At 54.9% G+C, this 18,558-nt stretch overlaps 1 protein-coding gene across 1 annotated transcript; it reads right to left on the reverse strand.

Moving 5' to 3' along the window:
• Positions 1-2,033: 2,033 nt before the first annotated feature.
• Positions 2,034-15,245, reverse strand: SYT3 (synaptotagmin 3). Its single transcript, XM_068527842.1, has 8 exons — positions 15,095-15,245; positions 11,220-11,745; positions 8,581-8,968; positions 7,682-7,900; positions 5,124-5,244; positions 4,552-4,723; positions 4,310-4,442; positions 2,034-2,099 (listed from the first exon to the last, which is right to left on the reverse strand). The coding sequence occupies exons 1-8, from the start codon at positions 15,243-15,245 to the stop codon at positions 2,034-2,036; spliced, it is 1,776 nt and encodes a 591-aa protein (XP_068383943.1).
• Between the last annotated feature and the right edge of the window lie 3,313 nt (positions 15,246-18,558).

Here is an 18,558-nt window from a genome sequence, read left to right on the forward strand (position 1 = left end):
CTGAGCCAATCCAGGTGAGATGGGCAGCGGAGGAAGAATCAGCCATGGCAGGGGGAAGGCTCAAGAGCAAGCTTGCCAACTGGACACATGCTTAGCTTGAGGTGATGATCTAAGGCCAAGCAGGACCAATCAGAATCCTTTTCCTGAATGATATGGAAGCAGGGAGAGAGAAAGAGAGAAAGAGAGAGAGACTATCCTAATTTTGTTTCCAAGTTTTTTGCAACTGCAGCAGGTCCTGTTAATTTCCTACCCAACAATCATTCCCCTTTCTGGGCTTCCTTGCTGGCAAGGGCTACATCCCACGATATAGACTAGAAATGACAGATGCTCACTTTCCAGACTGCTTTGCAACCCAGGCTGGCCATAGAACCCACTCTGGCAAATGAGAAGGAGAACTCTTCTGGGGAGGAAAAAAAGCGAACACATAAGGGGAGGCCCCTGTCCACATTTTCTGCTTTCGATGTCACCGTCTGAGAACACAACATGTGGTACCGTTGCAGACAGTTTGTACCCATGAGGGGAAAGCGAAACAATTCTCACAGACGCCAACGCATGCCTGACACTGAGCAGCTGAACTAACCCTGTGACTTTGTATCTTTAAAATGTTTGTGAGATGAGCAAAAGAAATCTCTACCATTTCAGCTCTTTCTGTTTTCTGCAGCTGAAGGCATGATGGCAGACGCAGCTTTATAAGCCTGCAGTTCCAAATGGCCATTTATTACCACCACAAAGACCTGCCTGAGAATGAAGTCAATAAAGGACAAAGCAGAATCACTCGAACACCTGGATCCAACCATGCCTGAAGTCCTTCTGTACGCTCAGACTTGCCTGGATGTCTTTCCATTCTGCTTGTGGCTTACAGTAGTTTGGGTTGCCTTTTTAAATATTAATTAATTAATTAATTAATTTTTGGCTGCGTTGGGTCTTCATTGCTGTGCGTGGGCTTTCTCTAGTTGCGGCAAGCGGGGGCTACTCTGTGTTGCGGTGCGCGGGCTTCTCACTGCGGTGGCTTCTCTTGTTGCAGAGTACAGGCTCTAGGCGCGCGGGCTCAGTAGTTGTGGCGCACCGGCTTAGTTGCTCTGCAGCACGTGGGATCTTCCTGGATCAGGGCTCTAACCCGTGTCCCCTGAGTTGGCAGGCGGATTCTTAACCACTGCGCCACCAGGGAAGCCCCTGGGTTACATTTTGTGTCCTATAATCACAGTGGTCCTGGCCAATGTGAAATTTAGAAAGGCTCAGATAAATCAATTAAGTTGCCAAAGGTCACCCAGGCAGTGAATGAAACATTTGTCTGAATGCAGAGCCAGGATGTTCCAACCCAGCTTCCCGGTCCCAGAAAGGACAGGAGCCCTAGATGCAGTGAGACCCACGGTATGTGTTTATTCTGGCATTGATAGCAGCAGCAGTGGGGGGATTGGCCAGACGGGGGATGTGGTGAACAGATAGGGTAGACACAGGTGTGCGTGTGTCTAGGGGAACACGGAGGATTGGTCTATTGACATTCACGGTGAGAACAAGGGTTAGGACAACAAGTCTTGTACAAACAGCAAAGAGACACACAGACTGACAGAGGTTTGGGGAGGGGTAGGGGTCCCCCAGACATGCACGGCCCCTCGCCTGGATGGGGAGCCCCGGGGAAGGGAGGACAGACACAGTGGAGACTGAATGCCCCCCACCCTGAAACAGGGAGCTGGGCCCGCCTGCCTTCCATCCCCACGCCTCCAGGGGTAGAAGGATGGGCAGGCCCAGGGCTGCCCCGCACCACGTGGCTCGGACGTTATGGCTTCGAGGAGATGAATTCACAGTCCGGGCAGGAAGGGATGGGGTCCTGAGGGGGCCTGGTCCGATCCTGAGCTTAGGCCAGACCTGCAGGACCGGGCAGGGAGGAAACATCAGTGATGGCAGAGAGCTGGCCCATGACCTGCTGTAGTTCCATCACCACCCCAGGGACCCAGGAATCCCAGTCCTACATCTCTCCATCCTCAGACCCAGGAGTCCAGCCCCTCCCACCCTCGGTCTGGTTTCCTTACCCCTCACTCTGAGTTCTCTTTCTCTGACAATCCTTTGCTGCCTTTTGTGAAGCTGGTCAAAGTCTTTTCCTGAAAGGGGAAATCCAGAAGGCTCAGGCGTGGGGGACAGAGACAAAACAGTTGCTAATAATCAATCTAATAAGACATCAAACCTGTTTTCATCTTTTTTTTTTTTGGTTGCGACGCGCAGCTTGTGGGATCTTACTTCCCCAACCATGGCTTGAACCCTCGCCCTCGGTAGTGAAAGCGCAAGTCCTAACCACTGGACTGCCAGGGAATTCCCTGTTTTCATCACTTACAGTTCTCTTTTTTGCCTGGCTCTGAAGTGATGGGACAAGCGGTACAACAGTCCCATTCTACAGATGCAGAAACTGAGACACAAAGAAGCAGTCAGGGGAAATGTGAGGAGAGATGAGGATACTGGGGTGATGGGGAAGACCCTGCAGGGCCTCGGAGGAGCTGAGACCTAGTCCTGGGGTTGCCGTGGAGCCATGGGAGGGCTGAGCAGAGAAGGGGCAGGGTCAGCTCTGGGAGTAGAAAGATGCTGTGGGGCCACATAACACTACTGGCTGAAAGTCAAGGTCACGGCCAGACTCTGCCGGGGTTCAGCTCCTCTCTGCTGAGGAGCACGAGCAGGGCACACAGGAGCTTCCAGAGAAGTTTGTGAATAAATGAGTGAGTGAATTAGAAGAGTGGGTGACGGAAGGACGGAGAAGCTGCCATCTGTTTATCCAAGTAGAATCACAGTCTTTTCAAAACTCACATCTGAGTCCTGTGCTCAGCCCTTTAAATCCCCCCGCCCCCTCAACCCAGGAAAAAAGTCCAAAGCAGGGCCAGACTAGTCAATTCCAAGTGAGGAACTGACTCCTAGTGTAAAATTTAAGGTGCATCCAAACTCAGCAATCAAGATAAATGCTATTGTAATGCAATTTAAAAAAAAATCAAAATTAATGCAAAAAAAAAAATCCAGGATGAGCAAAATATAAATTTTAAATAAAAGCCAGTCCTGTGCCATTTAAAATAAATTTTAAATGAAACTTGTTTTATTTAAAATTTATTTTATTTATTTAAAATTAAAATTTATTTAAATTGTAAATAAGGGTCAGTTCCTGGGCTCAAGAACTGGAGACGAAAGGAGAAATATGCACCTGATTTTTCTGTATTAAAAATTTTTTTTTCCTGGCATATTAAAATAATTGAGAAAATGTTGAAAAAAAAAGAAGAGTAAGTGTATTGAAATTCACATTGTCTTAAGTTTAAATGTTTAATTTATACCCTACAAAGAATTTAGTATAATTTTACTTTCTTGGCTTTAGTGACAGCAAATTCATCAATAGTTTCAAAATCTACTTCTTTGCTTTTCTTGGTTTCAAATGAGAGAACCACGTTTGAAAATTTCTCTTGACCAAGTAATGATCTTAAGTGATCTTAAATTTTTAATTTAAAAATTGTCAGGCTGGTTCTTGCATGACCCACAAGGCCTCTTGGGATCTGCTCGCACCCCTTCTTCGTCTGCTCCAGGCTCACCGCTGACACCAGCCTCCTCGATGATTCCGAAGAACGGGCAGCCTTGCCCTCTCCCTACAATCTTCTTCACCTGAGCCCATTCCTTTTCAACCTCCAGGCCTCTGCTCAAATGTCACCTCCTCCAAGAAGCCCTCCATGACCCCCTAACCTAAAGGGCATCCTCCATCCCCCATCCAGATTCCCTCTACCTCCCAGATTCCAAAACGTTTGGAATCTGACAGAGAGAAAAATAAATTAATACTATGATCCTTGGTTTGCTGCCCTGTGAAAATGTCTGTTCTGTTCTATTTCAACTTTATTTTCTTATTCATTTCAAAAGAAAAATTGTTGATCCCTACCCAGTAAACCACAATCCACCAATTTTCACAGCCTGCTTTAAATAACAAATAAAGAAAACCCCCGCTCTATTTTATCACCTAGTGTTTTCCTTTCGTTTGGGACTTAGCACCATGGGTAATAATTATAACAGTAGCTATTTACTGAGCCCTTACTAAGAGGCAGACACTTAGTCCTGCATTAACTCACTGAATCTTCGCATCTATCCTAACAATAGGTGCTATTAATGGTCCCATTTCCCAACAGAGGAAATTGAGGCACAGAGAGTTCAAGTAACTTGCTCTAAATCACACAGCTGGAGATGGTAGAGCGGGGATTGGAACCTAGGCTGACTCCGCAGCACACAGAGGCGTGACGCGCTGCGTGAGTGAGGGGGCGACCGGCGGGGGGAGGGGCCTCGGGTGGCGCCCACGCACCTCCACCAGCTGGTGCCAGCGCTCCACGGGCTTGCGCGGGTTGGCCAGCATCTCGGCCCAGTGCTCGCGGCCATGGGGGTCGGCGGCGTCGGGACCCACGCGGCACACGCCGATCACCTCGTTGTGTCCGATGCTGGGGGTCAGGGGTGGGGGGTCGGTGAGCACCTGAGAGGGAGGGAGGCAGGCCCGGCCCCGCCCCCTGCTCTCGCCCCCCCCTTACCCCCCCCCCCCCGCGCCCTCACCAATCATAGTCCACCACCGCGATGCTGAGCCCCACGTTCTCCACGCTCTCGGGGGCCACGTCGAACACCAGCGCCTCGTTGTACGTGGGGTTCAGCGTGTTCTTCTTGATCGAGGTTTTCCGCTTCTTCAGACGCCGCCCCTCGCTGATCAGAGAGGCCTTCACGTAGGGGTCTGGGGGCGGTTGTGGAGAGCACTGAACCTCGACTTCCTCAGACCCGACTGCGGACCCCAGACCCCTCTTCTCCCAGACCCAAGGGTCTGGATCCGCAGCCTTTTCCCCCCCAGCCCCTCCTCCCTCAGACCCAGGGGTCCAGGCCCCCGGCCCCTCCCCCCTCAGACCCAGGATCCAGGCCCCCAGCCTCTCCCCCCTCAGATTCAGGATCCAGACCCCAGCCCCTCCTCCCTCAGATTCAGGATCCAGGCCCCCAGCCCCTCCTCCCTCAGACCCAGGATCCAGACCCCCGGCCCCTCCTCCCTCAGACCCAGGATCCAGGCGCCCGGCCCCTCCTCCCTCAGACCCAGGAGTCCCAGCGCCCCCCCCTTCAGATGCCAGCGCCTTCCCGGAACCCACCTGAGAAGCCGGTGAGGTCCATTGCTTTGAGGTTAGAGGCTTTGATGATGGTCACGGTGAGGCGCCCGGCCGTGGGGAGGTAGCACAGTGAGAAATTCAGCTCCCCAAGATCCGCCTTTTCCTGCAGTTGGGGAAAGAGGGTCAGCGATGCCCTGCCTCAGCCTCCCGTCTCTCCCTGACTTTCCCTCCCATCCCCAGACTCCAGCTCTCCTCCCACATCTCCAGGGCTCAGGTTTCCGATCTACTTAACAATCTGACTTCGGGCCAAACCTGGTAACTCCTCGGCCACAGCTGCCTGCCACCGTCAAATCCTATTTGTTCTGCAGGGAAGACTGGAAGAGGCATGGGTGGGGGGAGAGAGCAGGAGAGGGACAGAAAGAGGGAGAGAGAGAGAGAAGAACACGGTGAGAAACAGACTGAGACAGAGATGCAAACTCTGAGAGATATAGTCAGAAAGACAGACCCACAGAGTTCTAAAGTCAGAAAGACCCAGAGGAGAGAGGGGTGGTAGAGCCCCAGAGAGGGGAGCACAGAGGGGGTGGGTAGGAGGAAGAGGGGCATAGACTCAGAGGGAGCACCGAGGCCTGGGAGGGGACAGAGTCCCCAAGGGGCAGGACTAGAGATCCAGAGAGGGGGACAGAGACTTGGGGGGGGGTATGGAGACCCAGAGAGAGTGACAGAGACCCAGAATGAGAGGGGAGGGGAAAAGACCCAGAGAGAGAGAGAAACAGAGGCAGAGACCTACATCGAGAAAGGGACAGAGATCCAGAGAGAGTGGGGCAGAGAAAAGACACAGAGAGGTCAGTCTTAAGGCAGGAGACAGCTAAGAACCAGACAGAGGTTACAAGGAAGGCAGACCCTCCGCTGTGACACACACAGATGGACCTGGAACAGTGGCCAGAGCTAGGGGACCTATGACCCGCCTGCCCCATCCTTCAGCCTCATCTCGGCCCCTCGCCTCCCACCCACACTGATAGGAGCCCAGGTCCCTAGACTCCCCACTCAGTCCCCTGAGGCTTTGCCCAGGCTGTTCCCTTGGCTTAAAATACCCTTCCTCCCCATCTCCTCTCAGCCAACAAGCCTCAGCTTAGCTGTCACCTCTTCCCACAAGCTCCCAGTTTCCCTGCAGCCCTGAGCAGATTCTCCCCCTGTGTGTCCCCATAGTGCTGACCCCTGACAGCAAACTGTGTGACAACCTAGACCCACAGTTCCCGAGGACTGTCTGGGGTCCCCGGGTCTTGATCCTGAAAAAAAACAGTTGTTGAAGGAATGCACGAATAAATGAAAGAATGAGCGATACCTGGAGCGATCAGGAGGGGGAGAGAAAACGAGAGGTGACCAAAGGAGACAAAGATGGATGCAGGAGGGTGCCTTCGGGTGGGGCTGCCTCGGGGAATGACAGGGAGCGGGGGTTGGTGGGACAGACGTGGGTCCTGGGGATCAGGACCCTACAACTAGGCACGTGGTTCTCAGAGGCCGGGCTTGGGGGACTGAGCAAGCAGGCTCTGGAGAGTCCAGTGAAGGGTACTTTAGGAAGAGCCATGGGCACCTGGTTCAACCGTGTCATTGTACATATGGGGAAACTGAGGCTCAGAGAAGGGAAGGACCTTGAGTAGGGCCATCAGGTGGGCAAAACCAGCCCTCTCGTGATATGAAGACAGGGCTCACCCACCCCTGACACACACAGCTACCCCAGATTGGCAGAGAGCTGGAATGTTGGGAAACCCACAGATTGGAACTGAGAGGGCTGAGGAGTTGGGAGGGTGTGAAGTTTGGTGCGGGGAAGGGGTCAGGACACCCATCGAAGACCTAGGAGCGGGATTTGGGGAAGGATTGGATGTACAGGAGAATGAGGTTGTAAGAAATGAGGAAGGAGCCCATGGGGGGTGTTGGGGGAATTGGGGAGATGTCAGGATATTGGGGATCCCAGTATGTCCGAGGCTTGGGGCATCAGGCTATCAGGATTCTAGTGGAGATCATGAAGAGACAGAGGATTAGATTATATTAGAGAATCTGAAAGTCAGGGGTTTGAAACAAAATGTCCAGAGATCAGAGGGGTTGGGGGAGTTCAGGAAGTCTGGGAATTGGAAAATTGGGAGGTTGTGAGGGGAAGGAAGTTGGGAAAACAAAAGCCAAGAACTTTGGGCTTGGGAAGTTGGAGGGTCAGGAATCTAGGGCCAGAGGGCAGACGTCATGGGGTCATGGCATGGAAGTTTGATAAAGCTGGCCGGTGGGTACATGGGCGTCTATTATAATTTTCTCAATGGTCACCATCAGATGTCAATGGGGTGGGGGTGGGGTGAGGTGGTGGTGTCAGAAGTTGGGAAATCTGGGGCCCAGTTAGGATATTAATATTTGACAAAGTGCGGATGGGGAATTGGGGTCCATTATATCAGTCTCCATTCTTGCTTGTACGTTTGCAATATTTTACAACAAAATAAAGCTAAAAAGAAAACTCCAGGATCAAGGAGTTTACGAGGTTATGAAGTGGAGGGCAAGGAGATGGCAAACTGAGGGGTCCCGGGTCCCCCGGGATGGGGGATGCAGAAGCCACTGACCGAGCCACCCTCCACGATGTCCCTCCACAGCGGGCGGTCGGGGGGCTGCTCAGCCAGCTCCAGGAGGTTGTCCAGAACCACCTGGCCGATGAGGTCGTGCCGGGAGAAGCGGTCAAAGTCATAGACGCTGAAGTGCAGTTTGCGCTGGGCCAGCTCAGCCAGGGGCACGGAGAACTGAAATGTCTCGTTGAACACGGGGTTCAGGGTCTTCCTGTGTACCTAGAGGGGGTGGGCGAGGAAGGGAGACAGACACCATGCCCACCAGCCCCTCCTGCCCAGGACCCGGAAGTCCGGACCCCTGCCCCCTCCTTCCTCAGACCCAGGATCCAGACCCCCAGCCCCTCCCCCCACAGATCCAGGAGTCTAGGCCCCCAAACCCTCCTCCCTCAGACCCAGGAGTCCCCGCCCCCGCCCCCTCCTCCCTCAGACCCAGGAGTCCCCGCCCCCGGCCCCTCCTCCCTCAGACCCAGGAGTCCCCGCCCCCAACCCCTCCCCCCTCAGACCCAGGAGTCCCCGCCCCCAGCCCCTCCTCCCTCAGACCCAGGAGTCCCCGCCCCCAGCCCCTCCCCCCTCAGACCCAGGAGTCCCCGCCCCCAGCCCCTCCTCCCTCAGACCCAGGAGTCCCCGCCCCCAGCCCCTCCCCCCTCAGACCCAGGAGTCTAGGCCCCCAACCCCTCCTCCCTCAGACCCAGGAGTCCCCGCCCCCGGCCCCTCCTCCCTCAGACCCAGGAGTCCCCGCCCCCGGCCCCTCCCCCCTCAGACCCAGGAGTCTAGGCCCCCAACCCCTCCTCCCTCAGACCCAGGAGTCCCGCCCCCAACCCCTCCTCCCTCAGACCCAGGAGTCCCGGCCCCCAGCCCCTCCTCCCTGGGACCCGGATGTCCAGCCCACCGCTCCGGACCTTGGTCTGAAACTTTTTCTTGCGGTCAGGGAGCAGGTAGATCTTGACGTAGGGGTCTGAGAAGCCATTGGAGTCCTTGGCCGGGAGGTCCAAGGCCTGCAGGATCCGCACCACCAGCTGGTCGGAGCCGTAGAGGTACCTCAGGGCGAAGCTGATGCGGCCGCAGGGCGCCCCCGCGCCGGCCTCTCCGGAACCTGGGGCCCCGCCGCCCCGCCGGCCACCGGGTCCAGTCCCCTGGTACAACTCCGGCTTGATCTGTCCGATGAGCTTGGCTTTTTCCTCACCGCCTGGTAAGGGTAAGGGTAGGGCGGGCGGCCGCTCCTCACTGCCCGGATCAGGCTGGGGGCTCAGGGTCTGCTGGGTGAGGGGCCGGGGCAGGACCGGGTACCTGCGGGGGTGGGGAAGACAAGGTGCAGTCAGTGGCTCCGATCTTTGCTGCATCTGAAGACCTGGGAGGCTGCTCCCTGCCTCCTCCCCAAACCCCATAGCCAGGTGTCCACAGATCCCCACCTGTGCCCACTGTGACCCTGAGCAAGGCACTTGAGTTCTCTGAGCCGCAGTTTCCCCATCTGTGTGAGGAGGGTGACCTATCCCCTTTTCTAAGCTAGCTGCACCCCAGACCTGGGCTTGCACCAGCCTCTAGAAGCCTCCTTCTGACCTCAAGGGGTGACCCAGAATAACTTCTCTATGGACCCCTGGGGCCTCACACAGCCCAGACCCCCTGGTCCTGCACCTGCCCTTCTCCAAATCTCCCTAACCCGTCCTAGTCCCAGCCTCATCCTCTGCCACCTGACCATCGCTCCCCCTGGGCTGTTCTTTCTCTCTCAACTTCCTTTTCTGGCTGTCTGTGTTGGTAGAACACTCTGGAAGCCCAAAGCTCCATCCTTAACTATCTTTGCCATCTTCTCCCCTTCTCACTCACACGCTTTCCCTGGACAAGCTCAGCTATGCCCCAGGTTTCCACGACCATCAGCAGCCTGATGTCTGCTAAATCTGTCTTCTGAGCTCCAGCCTGGTTCAGCCCCCAGCCTCAGCTGCCCGTCAGACACCACATACCCCTCGTGTCCCCTGCTGGGCTCAGTGCCTCCTCCCAAGCCCACTTCCTCTCCCAGTTCCCCAGAATCCACCTAGATTTGCAGGTCAGACACCTGGGGCCATCCTCATCTCCTCTCTCCCCTCCAATCCCTTCCCTGCCATCTCCTGAATTTCCCCATCCCTGTGGTCCCTGCTCATCCATCCTCTCCTGCATGGACCATCACACCCGGGCCCCTAGTGATGGGCAGTCATGACCGGACATGGCAGCCCCAGATGCGCTGAGAGGCAGGCATGAGGCTGGGGGAAGTGGGAGGGTACCAAGCCATGGAAAGGGATGCCGGGTGAGATGCCTTCAGCTACTGATCAGTGGGCCATTCCCTGCTCCCAGAGTGACTTTGAGGAGGTGATTAACACCCTCTGGGCCTCAGTTTCTTCATCTGTATAATGGGGGAAGGAGGAACTCAGACTGGTGTATCCATCAACCTCTGGAAGACCTCCCCAGAGACCTCAAACTATATTTTCCATGAGCCCTTGGCCAGCCCCCTGGACAAGAATCACCTATGAACCTCTGGGGTCCAAGACAATCCTTCCGGGAGGCAGTTTTCCCCAGACGCTCCCCCAGGCCCCTCCCATTCAACAAGACCCAGATAAGCTCAGGGTCTCCCTCAAACCCGCTGCTCTTCCTAGATCCTCTGACGGCTCCACCATTCACCCAATCCATCACCAGGCCAGACCCTTGGGTGCTGGTCTTACCTCCTCCCACCCCCTTCTACCCACAGCTGTCAGCCCCCAGTTCCATCCCTGACTCTCGGCCCCCTGACTCTCTCTACCTCATCTCCTCCTCCACCATCCCCAGTTCAGCCTTGTTCTCTCCTGCCTGGACTCTTGGTATCCAATCTGTCTCTCCAGTCTGTCCCCTGTGTGGCCCCAGAGAGGTCTTTCTACACCCAGAGCTGACCTCCTCTGCTCACAGCCCTCTGTGGCTCCCCAGTGCCCTAGGACAAAGTGCCAAGCCCTCAGTCCAGCATTCAAGACCCTGTGTGATCTGGTCCTGCCCACGTCCCCTAGGCTGCTTTACTGCAGCCCTGGCCTGGCTGGATAGGGACAGCTGATTTGGGGACCCACTTCCCCTGGATTGTGAGTGACATGAGGGCAGGGTCTGTCTGCCATGCTCACCTCTATTCTTTCCCAACACCCAGCTCAGCTCTAGCTCATATTAGGTGCTCAGTATACATGTACAGAATGATGAATAATGGATGGATGAACTGCAGGTCCCACCACCAATCCAGGCTTAGGGAGAAAGAGATGAATTGCTTTGTGCCTCAGGGACTCAGGGGTCTGATCTCCATTCTCTTCCACCTTCCTGATCCCAGAGTCCTGTCCTTGGCCTCCTCCTACCTCTGGATCCAAGAACCTAGACCTCTAGCCCCCTCCTCCCTCCAACTCAGGAGTCTGGAGCCCTAGCCCCCTCTTTCCCCAGGATTCAGGAATCCACACCCCAAGCTCCCTCCTTCCCCAGGACTCGTGAGAGCCATAGATGGGAAAGAGACACACAAGAAGACCAGAAGTTCAGAGTGGACCCCCAGCCCAGTAGCCTGTCTCACCTGGTGGTGGGTGCCAGGCTTGTGACCTGCTGATGTGACTGGGCACTGGGCAAGCCCCCACCACTGGGGGGAAGCAGGAGCAGCCCAGAGCCTGCGCCGCCCTCAGAGGGCAGCTCAGGAGATGTCTGGCTCGGTTTGACCCCAGTGGCTACTACGGCAGCTGCGGCCTCTGGATACGAGTCCATGTCCAAGTAGGAGGGCTCTGGGGGGTCCGACCCCCCTAGGCTGCCCGGCTCCAGCAGCTCAGCGAAGGGCGGATGGTGGGCAGTGTGGGCATGGTGGTGTGGGCCCCCCAGCAGGGGATGGCCACCCAGGCCAGCCCCCAGGTGGTGCCCACCGCCGCCGACCAGGCCTGCCAGCCCGACCCCAGGGCCTAGGTCTTTGCGCAGGGGGCCACCGCCCACCGCTGAGCCTCCCTTGTCCCTCCAGGGCACCCAGCACAGCTTCCAGGACACGAAGAGGGAGACACCCAGAAGGACAATGCCACAGAACGTCACGATGACCGACAGCAGGCTCACGGAGATGTCTGGAGAGAGTGAGGACAAAGGTCAGGGGTCAGGGCGGGGTCAGAGTTTATCCTCCCATTGCTGTCCCCAAGAGCTAACCTTTAGTATTTGCCACTCACCGTCCTAAGCACTCTACCTGTAACACTTAGTATAAACTCCACGACTACTCAAGGTCGGTGTTTCTATCTAACCATTTTAAAGATGAGGAACCTGCGAGGTTGAGTGACCTGCGTAAGGCTGCACACGTGGTCAGTGACAGATCTGGGATTTGAACCGGCAGTCTGTCTTCGGATTTTAATCTTTTTATTCTCTTGATTGCTAGCCCACAGTGACTCTCTGTAAGGGAATACACGATCCGAGGTAGGACCAAGGTTCCCTAAAATGCTAAGAGTTGATCAAGGAGAAAGGAGACTGTATGGCATAGTTAGGCAGGTCAGGGTTCAAATCCCAGCTTGCTGTGTGGCTTTGGGAACATATCTTAACCTCTCTGAGCCTGACAGTCCCCATTTGACAAATGGGAAAAATCAGTTCTGCCTCTCATGGTGCTTTTAAGGAATGCAGGGAGTAAATGGTGTGCAGAGCAAGCTGGGGAAGATAATAGTGAACATTTCTTGAGAGGTTACTATGTTCTGGACACCTAACTGCTTTATAGGCATTAGCTTTCTTATGCCTGACAGGCACGCTAGGAGGCTGGCAACATTATTATGCCCATTGTTATTTTCCACAAAAGGAAACTGAGGCCAAGAGACACGAAGTTACCAAAGACACAGAGCCCTAGAGCTGGAGCAGGGGAGTCAGGCTTCGAGTCTGGGTGCCTGGCTTTACCGTCTTCACCATTATGCTACCACACCTCAGTATTTCCCAATAAATGGTAGTTCAAACATGAATTTTTGTTAGAATAGTAAATCTTATTGCTGCTGCCACGTGTATCCAACACCACCGCCACTGCAGCTAACACATTCTGAATGCCTACTATGTGCTGACATGCCTTTCAGAGAAACCCAAGGACAGCCCAGATCTTGAACTGCAGGTTTCTGGTTCATTCAGTAATTGGTACCAGGAGCGGGGTTTTTCAAGGAAATGTGAATTTATTTGGGGTTGACTTGCGGGTGTCAGCGAGGTGGGACACGGGGGAAATTCCTGCTCTGTGCAGACCATGGATTATGGGGGGCAGGGGGAGGAACAGGTGACTAAACCATTGGCAGCGAGCTCAGCTGGGTGGAAGGGCTGTGTCACCTCAGGGAGCTCTTGGTGGCAAGGGGATGCCCTCTAGTCCTGAGTTGCCCAGTGAATCTAAGTCAGTGGCCCATGGTGTTAATCCTCAGGATCCTATGTAACCTAAGGATGATGGATCCTATTTTACAAATAAGGAAACTGAGTCTCTGAGAGAGAGGACGTGACCCTGCAGGCCCACATGGCGGGCAGTGGCAGAACTCTGAGTTTCCCACCCCACCTCCAACCCCTTAGGGTGTTCCTTTCGAAGTGACCGACATCTACTTAGAGTTCTGGGGGCCTGTTAGAAACCGGAGCAAGGACTCTCTGGCCTCCTGAACATGGAAAGAATTGAGAAAAGGGGGCCTTCTCTTTTGGAAGAGAAGTGGGGAGAAGAATTGAAGAGATGCTTTCCCCCACTGTCAGCCTGACCCGGACCCTGTCCAGGTCAAAACATCAATCCTCCAAACTCTGGCAGATTTCTCATTCCTGTCTGCCTGGACTGGGGAGCCATTTGGGTTGGGCAAGACAGTGTAGTTGTGCAGTAAAATATTAACCTTGCCCAAAGAAACATTTGGCCCTTGATCAGCTCCTGGGGGTGAACCTCTAAGCCCTTGGAAGGTCCTGCCTGAGCGTTTTTATTTACCCGAGAAACTTGGGCCACATCAGATAGTCTGTGTAACAATGTGATGGATGGTGGGGTCTTTGGGCCACGTGTTATCAGCTTGACCTTCAGAGGGGCTAAGACTAAGTTCAGCCACATGGACAGTCAGCCCTGTCTGCATGACAGAGGCCCAGTAAAAACCCTGGACACCGAGGCTCTGGTGAGCTTCCCTAGTGCGTCCTACTCTGTGCATGTTGTCACACATTGTTGCTGGGAGAGTTAAGCGCTGTCTGCATGACTCCATCAGGACAGGACAACTGGAGGCTCATACCTGGTCTCTCCTGCACCTTATCTTATGCCTCTTTTCCCTTTGCTGATTTTAATCTCCTTCCTTTTGCTGTCATGAAATGTAGCCATGAGGATAACAGCTTTTCTGAGTTTTGTGAGTCCTAGGAATCATTGAACCTGAGGGTGGTCTTGGGATTCCCCGCCCCCCATAATTGCGGTAGTGTACTAGACTTCCTGGGGTCAAAGTCTGGCTCTCCTGCATACGGGCTATGAGATTCTGAGCGAGCTGCTTCAGCTCTCTGGGCCTCATTCCTCATCACTGTTCTGTGGACATCCTGCACTCGAGATGCTGAGCCCCGCCCTGGCACTCAGCAAGTGTGACTGTCATTGTAACCTCCCAGCTCATGCTTCCTGAAGGTTCTTCATCTGGACGAGGGCACTCATGATATTCCCTAGCTCTCAGAGCCCTGCTGATTCCTAGCTGGGTTACCTGGAGCCAATCACTCCACCTTCTGAGCCTCAGTTTCCCCCACTGAAAATAAGGATTATAACTATTTAGTATTTTGTAATAACCTATAATGGGAAAGAATCTGAAAAAGAATATATATGAATCACTTTGCTGAATCACTGTAAACCAACTATACTTCAATTAAAAAATAAAATTAAAAAAAAAGAGAAAATAGGGATTATATGTACCACAAAGGGTAGTGGATCTTGTATACTGTCTGGTACACAGCTGGTGCTCAGTAAGTATATTCCAACATATATTGAATGACCACTGTGCGCCCAGCTTGTTCTTAGCACTTCACATGTGTTATATCATTTGAGTCTCTCAGATGCCCCATGAAGTCGTCACTTTTATGATCCCCATTTTCCAGATGAGGAAATCGAGGCACAGAAGAAGCCATTCATTTTGTAAGTGGGGGAGGTGGGATTTGAACCCAGACAAGTCAGACAGACTGACTGAAGAGCCTGAGCTTCTAAGCACTATGTGAAATGCACAAAGATACCTGAAGGGGATGTATGGCAGCAGTGGAGTGGTGGCGAGGGAGGGCGGACAGCAGGCCCACAGGTCAGATGGACCACAGAGCTCCTTCTTCTTAGATCAGAGGTTTGGGGGACCAGCAACAGGCAGGATGGAGGCAAGACTGTAAGAGGGTCTGGCCCCATAAGGAACAGAAAGCTGAGCAGGGCTGTTGTGAATCTCTAAAACTCCTGGCTATAGTGGAAGCAGGGGGCTGGCCAAGACGGCTGGGGATGCTGACCTGCGTCGGGGCCCCGGGGATAGCCTCTGATTCGCAGGTCGTTGAACTCTTGGCACCTGTCACTGGTGTCAGCATCTCGGACCCGCGCACAGAGGTCCGAGACCAGGATGAGTGCCCGACGGCAGAGGTCATCCTCGTAGTCTCCTGACATGGTGGCCAGCGGGTCCTGTTCTTGGGAGGGGCCGGGCAAGGGTGCAGATGGGGAATGGGATGGGGGAGAGGGGTGGATAAAGGGAGGAAAGAGACAGAAAAAGGATAGGCAAGGGGACAGCGATTGGGGGTGGATGGACAAGGGGATGGAGATTAGGGGAGGATTGGACAAGGAAAAAGAAATTAGGGGCAAATGGACAAGGGGGAAGAGACTGGGAAGGCCAGTCAAGGGGCAGAGATTAAGGATGCATAAATAAAGGGGTGGACAGACAAGGAGACAAAGATTAGGGTTGCACAGTTGCAGGGACGGAATTTCGGGAGGGAGAGACAGCGGAACAGCCATTTCTCATTCGTGCATTCAACAAATATTCACTGAGCACCAGCTACATGAGAGGCACTGTGCCAGCTGCTGCAGATCCAGCAGGGAACAAACCCCACACGGTCTCCAGCTTCCTGGTGTCACAATGCAATGAGAGGAGACAAGGAGTAAACAAATCAACAAACACACATAAACAAACAGGCACACATAAACACATAGCCCTCAGACTGTGAGAAGTGCTCTAAAAGAAATAGTTGGAGGATGTGTCACAAGGGCACCTGGAGGTGGGCAGTTGGGGGAGCTCTCTGAAATCTGAAGGATGAGATGGAGCCAGCCATGGGCAGGGGGCAGTGGGGCTGGAGTGAGGAAAAGCATTCAAAGCAGCAGGAACAGCGTGAGCCATGGCCCAGGGTGGGAAAGGGCTTGGTAGGTCCAGGGAACAGGAAGGTGTAGACAGGGAGAGAGGGGGGGTGAGAGAGAGATGGATAGGGGTAGAAAGATAAGAGATGGTTATGTGTGGTGCTGGCTGGGGAGGGATGGAGATGAAAGATGCAGAGATAAGGACCAAGTTGAGAGAGGGAGAGATAAGGGGAGGGGAGACAGAGATAATGGGAAGGGCAGACTGGGGCCCAGAAGAGAGGGACGGATGAACAGACAGAGGGAAAGTTAAGGATTGAGACGTGGGATGGACAAACCATAAAGAATAAGCTGGTGTGTAATTCATGGGAGTGTGAGAGATGGGTGGACAGAGGGGCAGTGATAAGTGCCAGGAAAGAGCATGGACAGAAATATCTTTGAGAGACAAGCAGCGGACAAGAGGATGGATGGGGTGCAGAAATAAAGGACAGAAAAATCATGGCCAGAGATCACAGATGGACAAAAGGATACAGAGAAGGACCGGGCAGACAGACATGGGTGCAGAAGGAAGGTTGGATTGGTAGGGGGGAGCATAAAAGAGAGGGGACCAGGAGAAATAGGTGGCTGTGGGGAGAAGGGGAATTAGCGACACATGGTTTGGAACTAGACATCAGAGATGGGCTGGAAGGAGGGCGCTGGGGAAATTAAGGACAGACAGATAGGGCTCACAGAGGGATAGGTGTCCTGGGGTGCTGCAGAAGGCCAGGACTCCGAGACAGGCATATCAGACTCACCTGCGCTTATCCCTGCTGTGTCCTGGATGGCAGCCGAGGCGGCGGCTGGCGGTAGCCCATGGGGGCTGCGGGCCTGTCCCTACGAGCCAGGTGGTGGGAGGGGGTGCTGGATCTGGGGGTCGTGGTCGTGAGAAAAAGCTCAGTCGGAGACTCACATCTTGTCCTACTCGGGCCAGACGCTCGACCCCAGGCGACCCCCGAGAAGTCCAGCCACCCCTTCCCACCTCCGGGTCCCCAGCTCCGGGGAGGTGGGGGGGGGCCTTAAAGACTACAATTCCCTGCAGGCCTTGCGCTCGCGTTGCTGCGGCTTCATAGACCAGGCTCTGCAGGGACTGATGGGAATTGAAGTCCTTAATACCTCTCCCGGCTGCGGAGAAGATGGGAATTTTTTTGGAGGTGGGGGGGTTATGAGATGCCGGGGTCCCAAGGCGCTGCAGGGGAGAGGAATAATGTCTGGGACCTCGAGAAGCCGCGGAGTCCTAAGTCCTTAGGGGCCATGGAGTGGGTAAACCATCCCCACGCTCGGGGGATCGGTGGGCGAGGTTGGGGTACACCCAGGTGTTTCGGGACACCCCCCTTCCAGGGCCACGTGCCCCCTCCCCCGGGGCGACCAGCAAACGCTGCAGCACTCCCACTCCCGGGCGGGAGATCCGCGCACCTCTGCACCGACCCCCGCCCCCACGCGCCGTGGCCGCCCCCCGGGATGGGGCTGGGGCGGGGGCTGTGGCAGGGGGAGGGGGAGGAGCAGACTCACCCGGAGCTGCCGCCGCCGCCGCCGCCGCCGCCGCCGCCGCCGCCGCCGCCGCCGCCGCCGCCGCAGCCCCGCGCGCCGGCCGAGGTGCCAGCTCGGCTCCTCCCCCCGCCCCTGTCGCAGGTCCGCGGCTCCTCCCCCTGCACCCCCTCCTTCTTCCCCTCGGAACCTGAGGCTTCAAAGCCCAAATAGCGCGGCCGCAGCGAGGAAGAAGGGAGATTTCCCGAGACCGAGGCGTCTGAGACGCAGCGCTCTTCCACAGACGAGGATGCAGAGATCTGAGATCATGACCCTCTGCTCCCCCAGGATCCAAGGGTCCTGGACCTCAGCCCCTCCTCTCTCAGAGAAGTCCGGGACCCCACTCATCTCTTCCCCCAGGACCCAGGGTACTGAGCTGCCAACTCCCTCCATTCTCAGATCCAGGAATCCACCCCTCCTGCTCCCTCCTCCCTTGGGGACCCAGGAGTCCCGACTCCCCAGCCCCCTTCTCCGCAGGACCCAGGACTTCCAGTCCTCCCAGCCGAGGAACTCTGAGGGATGGTGGTGGGCGGGGGGGGGGGGGGGGGGAGGCAGAGCCTCAGAATCAGCGGTCCTGAGTCTCAGCCCGATGTGGAGGTAGAAACAAGGACCTGGATTTCAGTCCTTCCTGGGCCGGCTCCTGAGTAGATTCTCAGATACTTGCTGAGCATCTACTGAGCGCCAGCCACTGCCTCTGTGACCTTGCACTCTTTGCTATGAGTTCGTTTCCTCATCAACAAAATATAGACAATAAACCTGTTTCCTAAGGGACCCAGAGATTTGAAAAACCAGTCAATATAGAGGGAGAACATTGACACCAAGTAGGTGCTTAATGAGTATTTTTTAAAAGCAGCAAGTATACCTTTACCGGTATAGTAATAGCAGTGAATGACAATTGCCACTGTGATCTGGGCACTGCGCTAAGTGCTTTGAAGGCATTCTCTGAGTTAATCTTCACTCTGGCCCTCTGAGATGGGGGCAGTTATGTTATTCCCATTTCACAGAAGAGACAACTGAGGCCCACAGAGGTTAAATCCCTTGAAGAAGATCCAGAGCTACCTGGTCTCAGTGGCAG

Source organism: Eschrichtius robustus, chromosome 19, assembly GCF_028021215.1.
Source record: "Eschrichtius robustus isolate mEscRob2 chromosome 19, mEscRob2.pri, whole genome shotgun sequence".
NCBI classification, from domain to species: Eukaryota; Metazoa; Chordata; class Mammalia; order Artiodactyla; family Eschrichtiidae; genus Eschrichtius; species Eschrichtius robustus.

Excerpts from the sequence above, each read along its gene's own strand:
- SYT3 (XM_068527842.1), bottom strand. The coding sequence starts at position 15,245 with ATGTCAGGAGACTACGAGGATGACCTCTGCCGTCGGGCACTCATCCTG. Across the intron at positions 8,969-11,219 it reads AGCCTGGCACCCACCACCAG|GTACCCGGTCCTGCCCCGGC; the intron begins GTGAGACAGGCT and ends CCACCCCCGCAG. Across the intron at positions 4,724-5,123 it reads GGACCTCACCGGCTTCTCAG|ACCCCTACGTGAAGGCCTCT; the intron begins GTGGGTTCCGGG and ends AACCGCCCCCAG.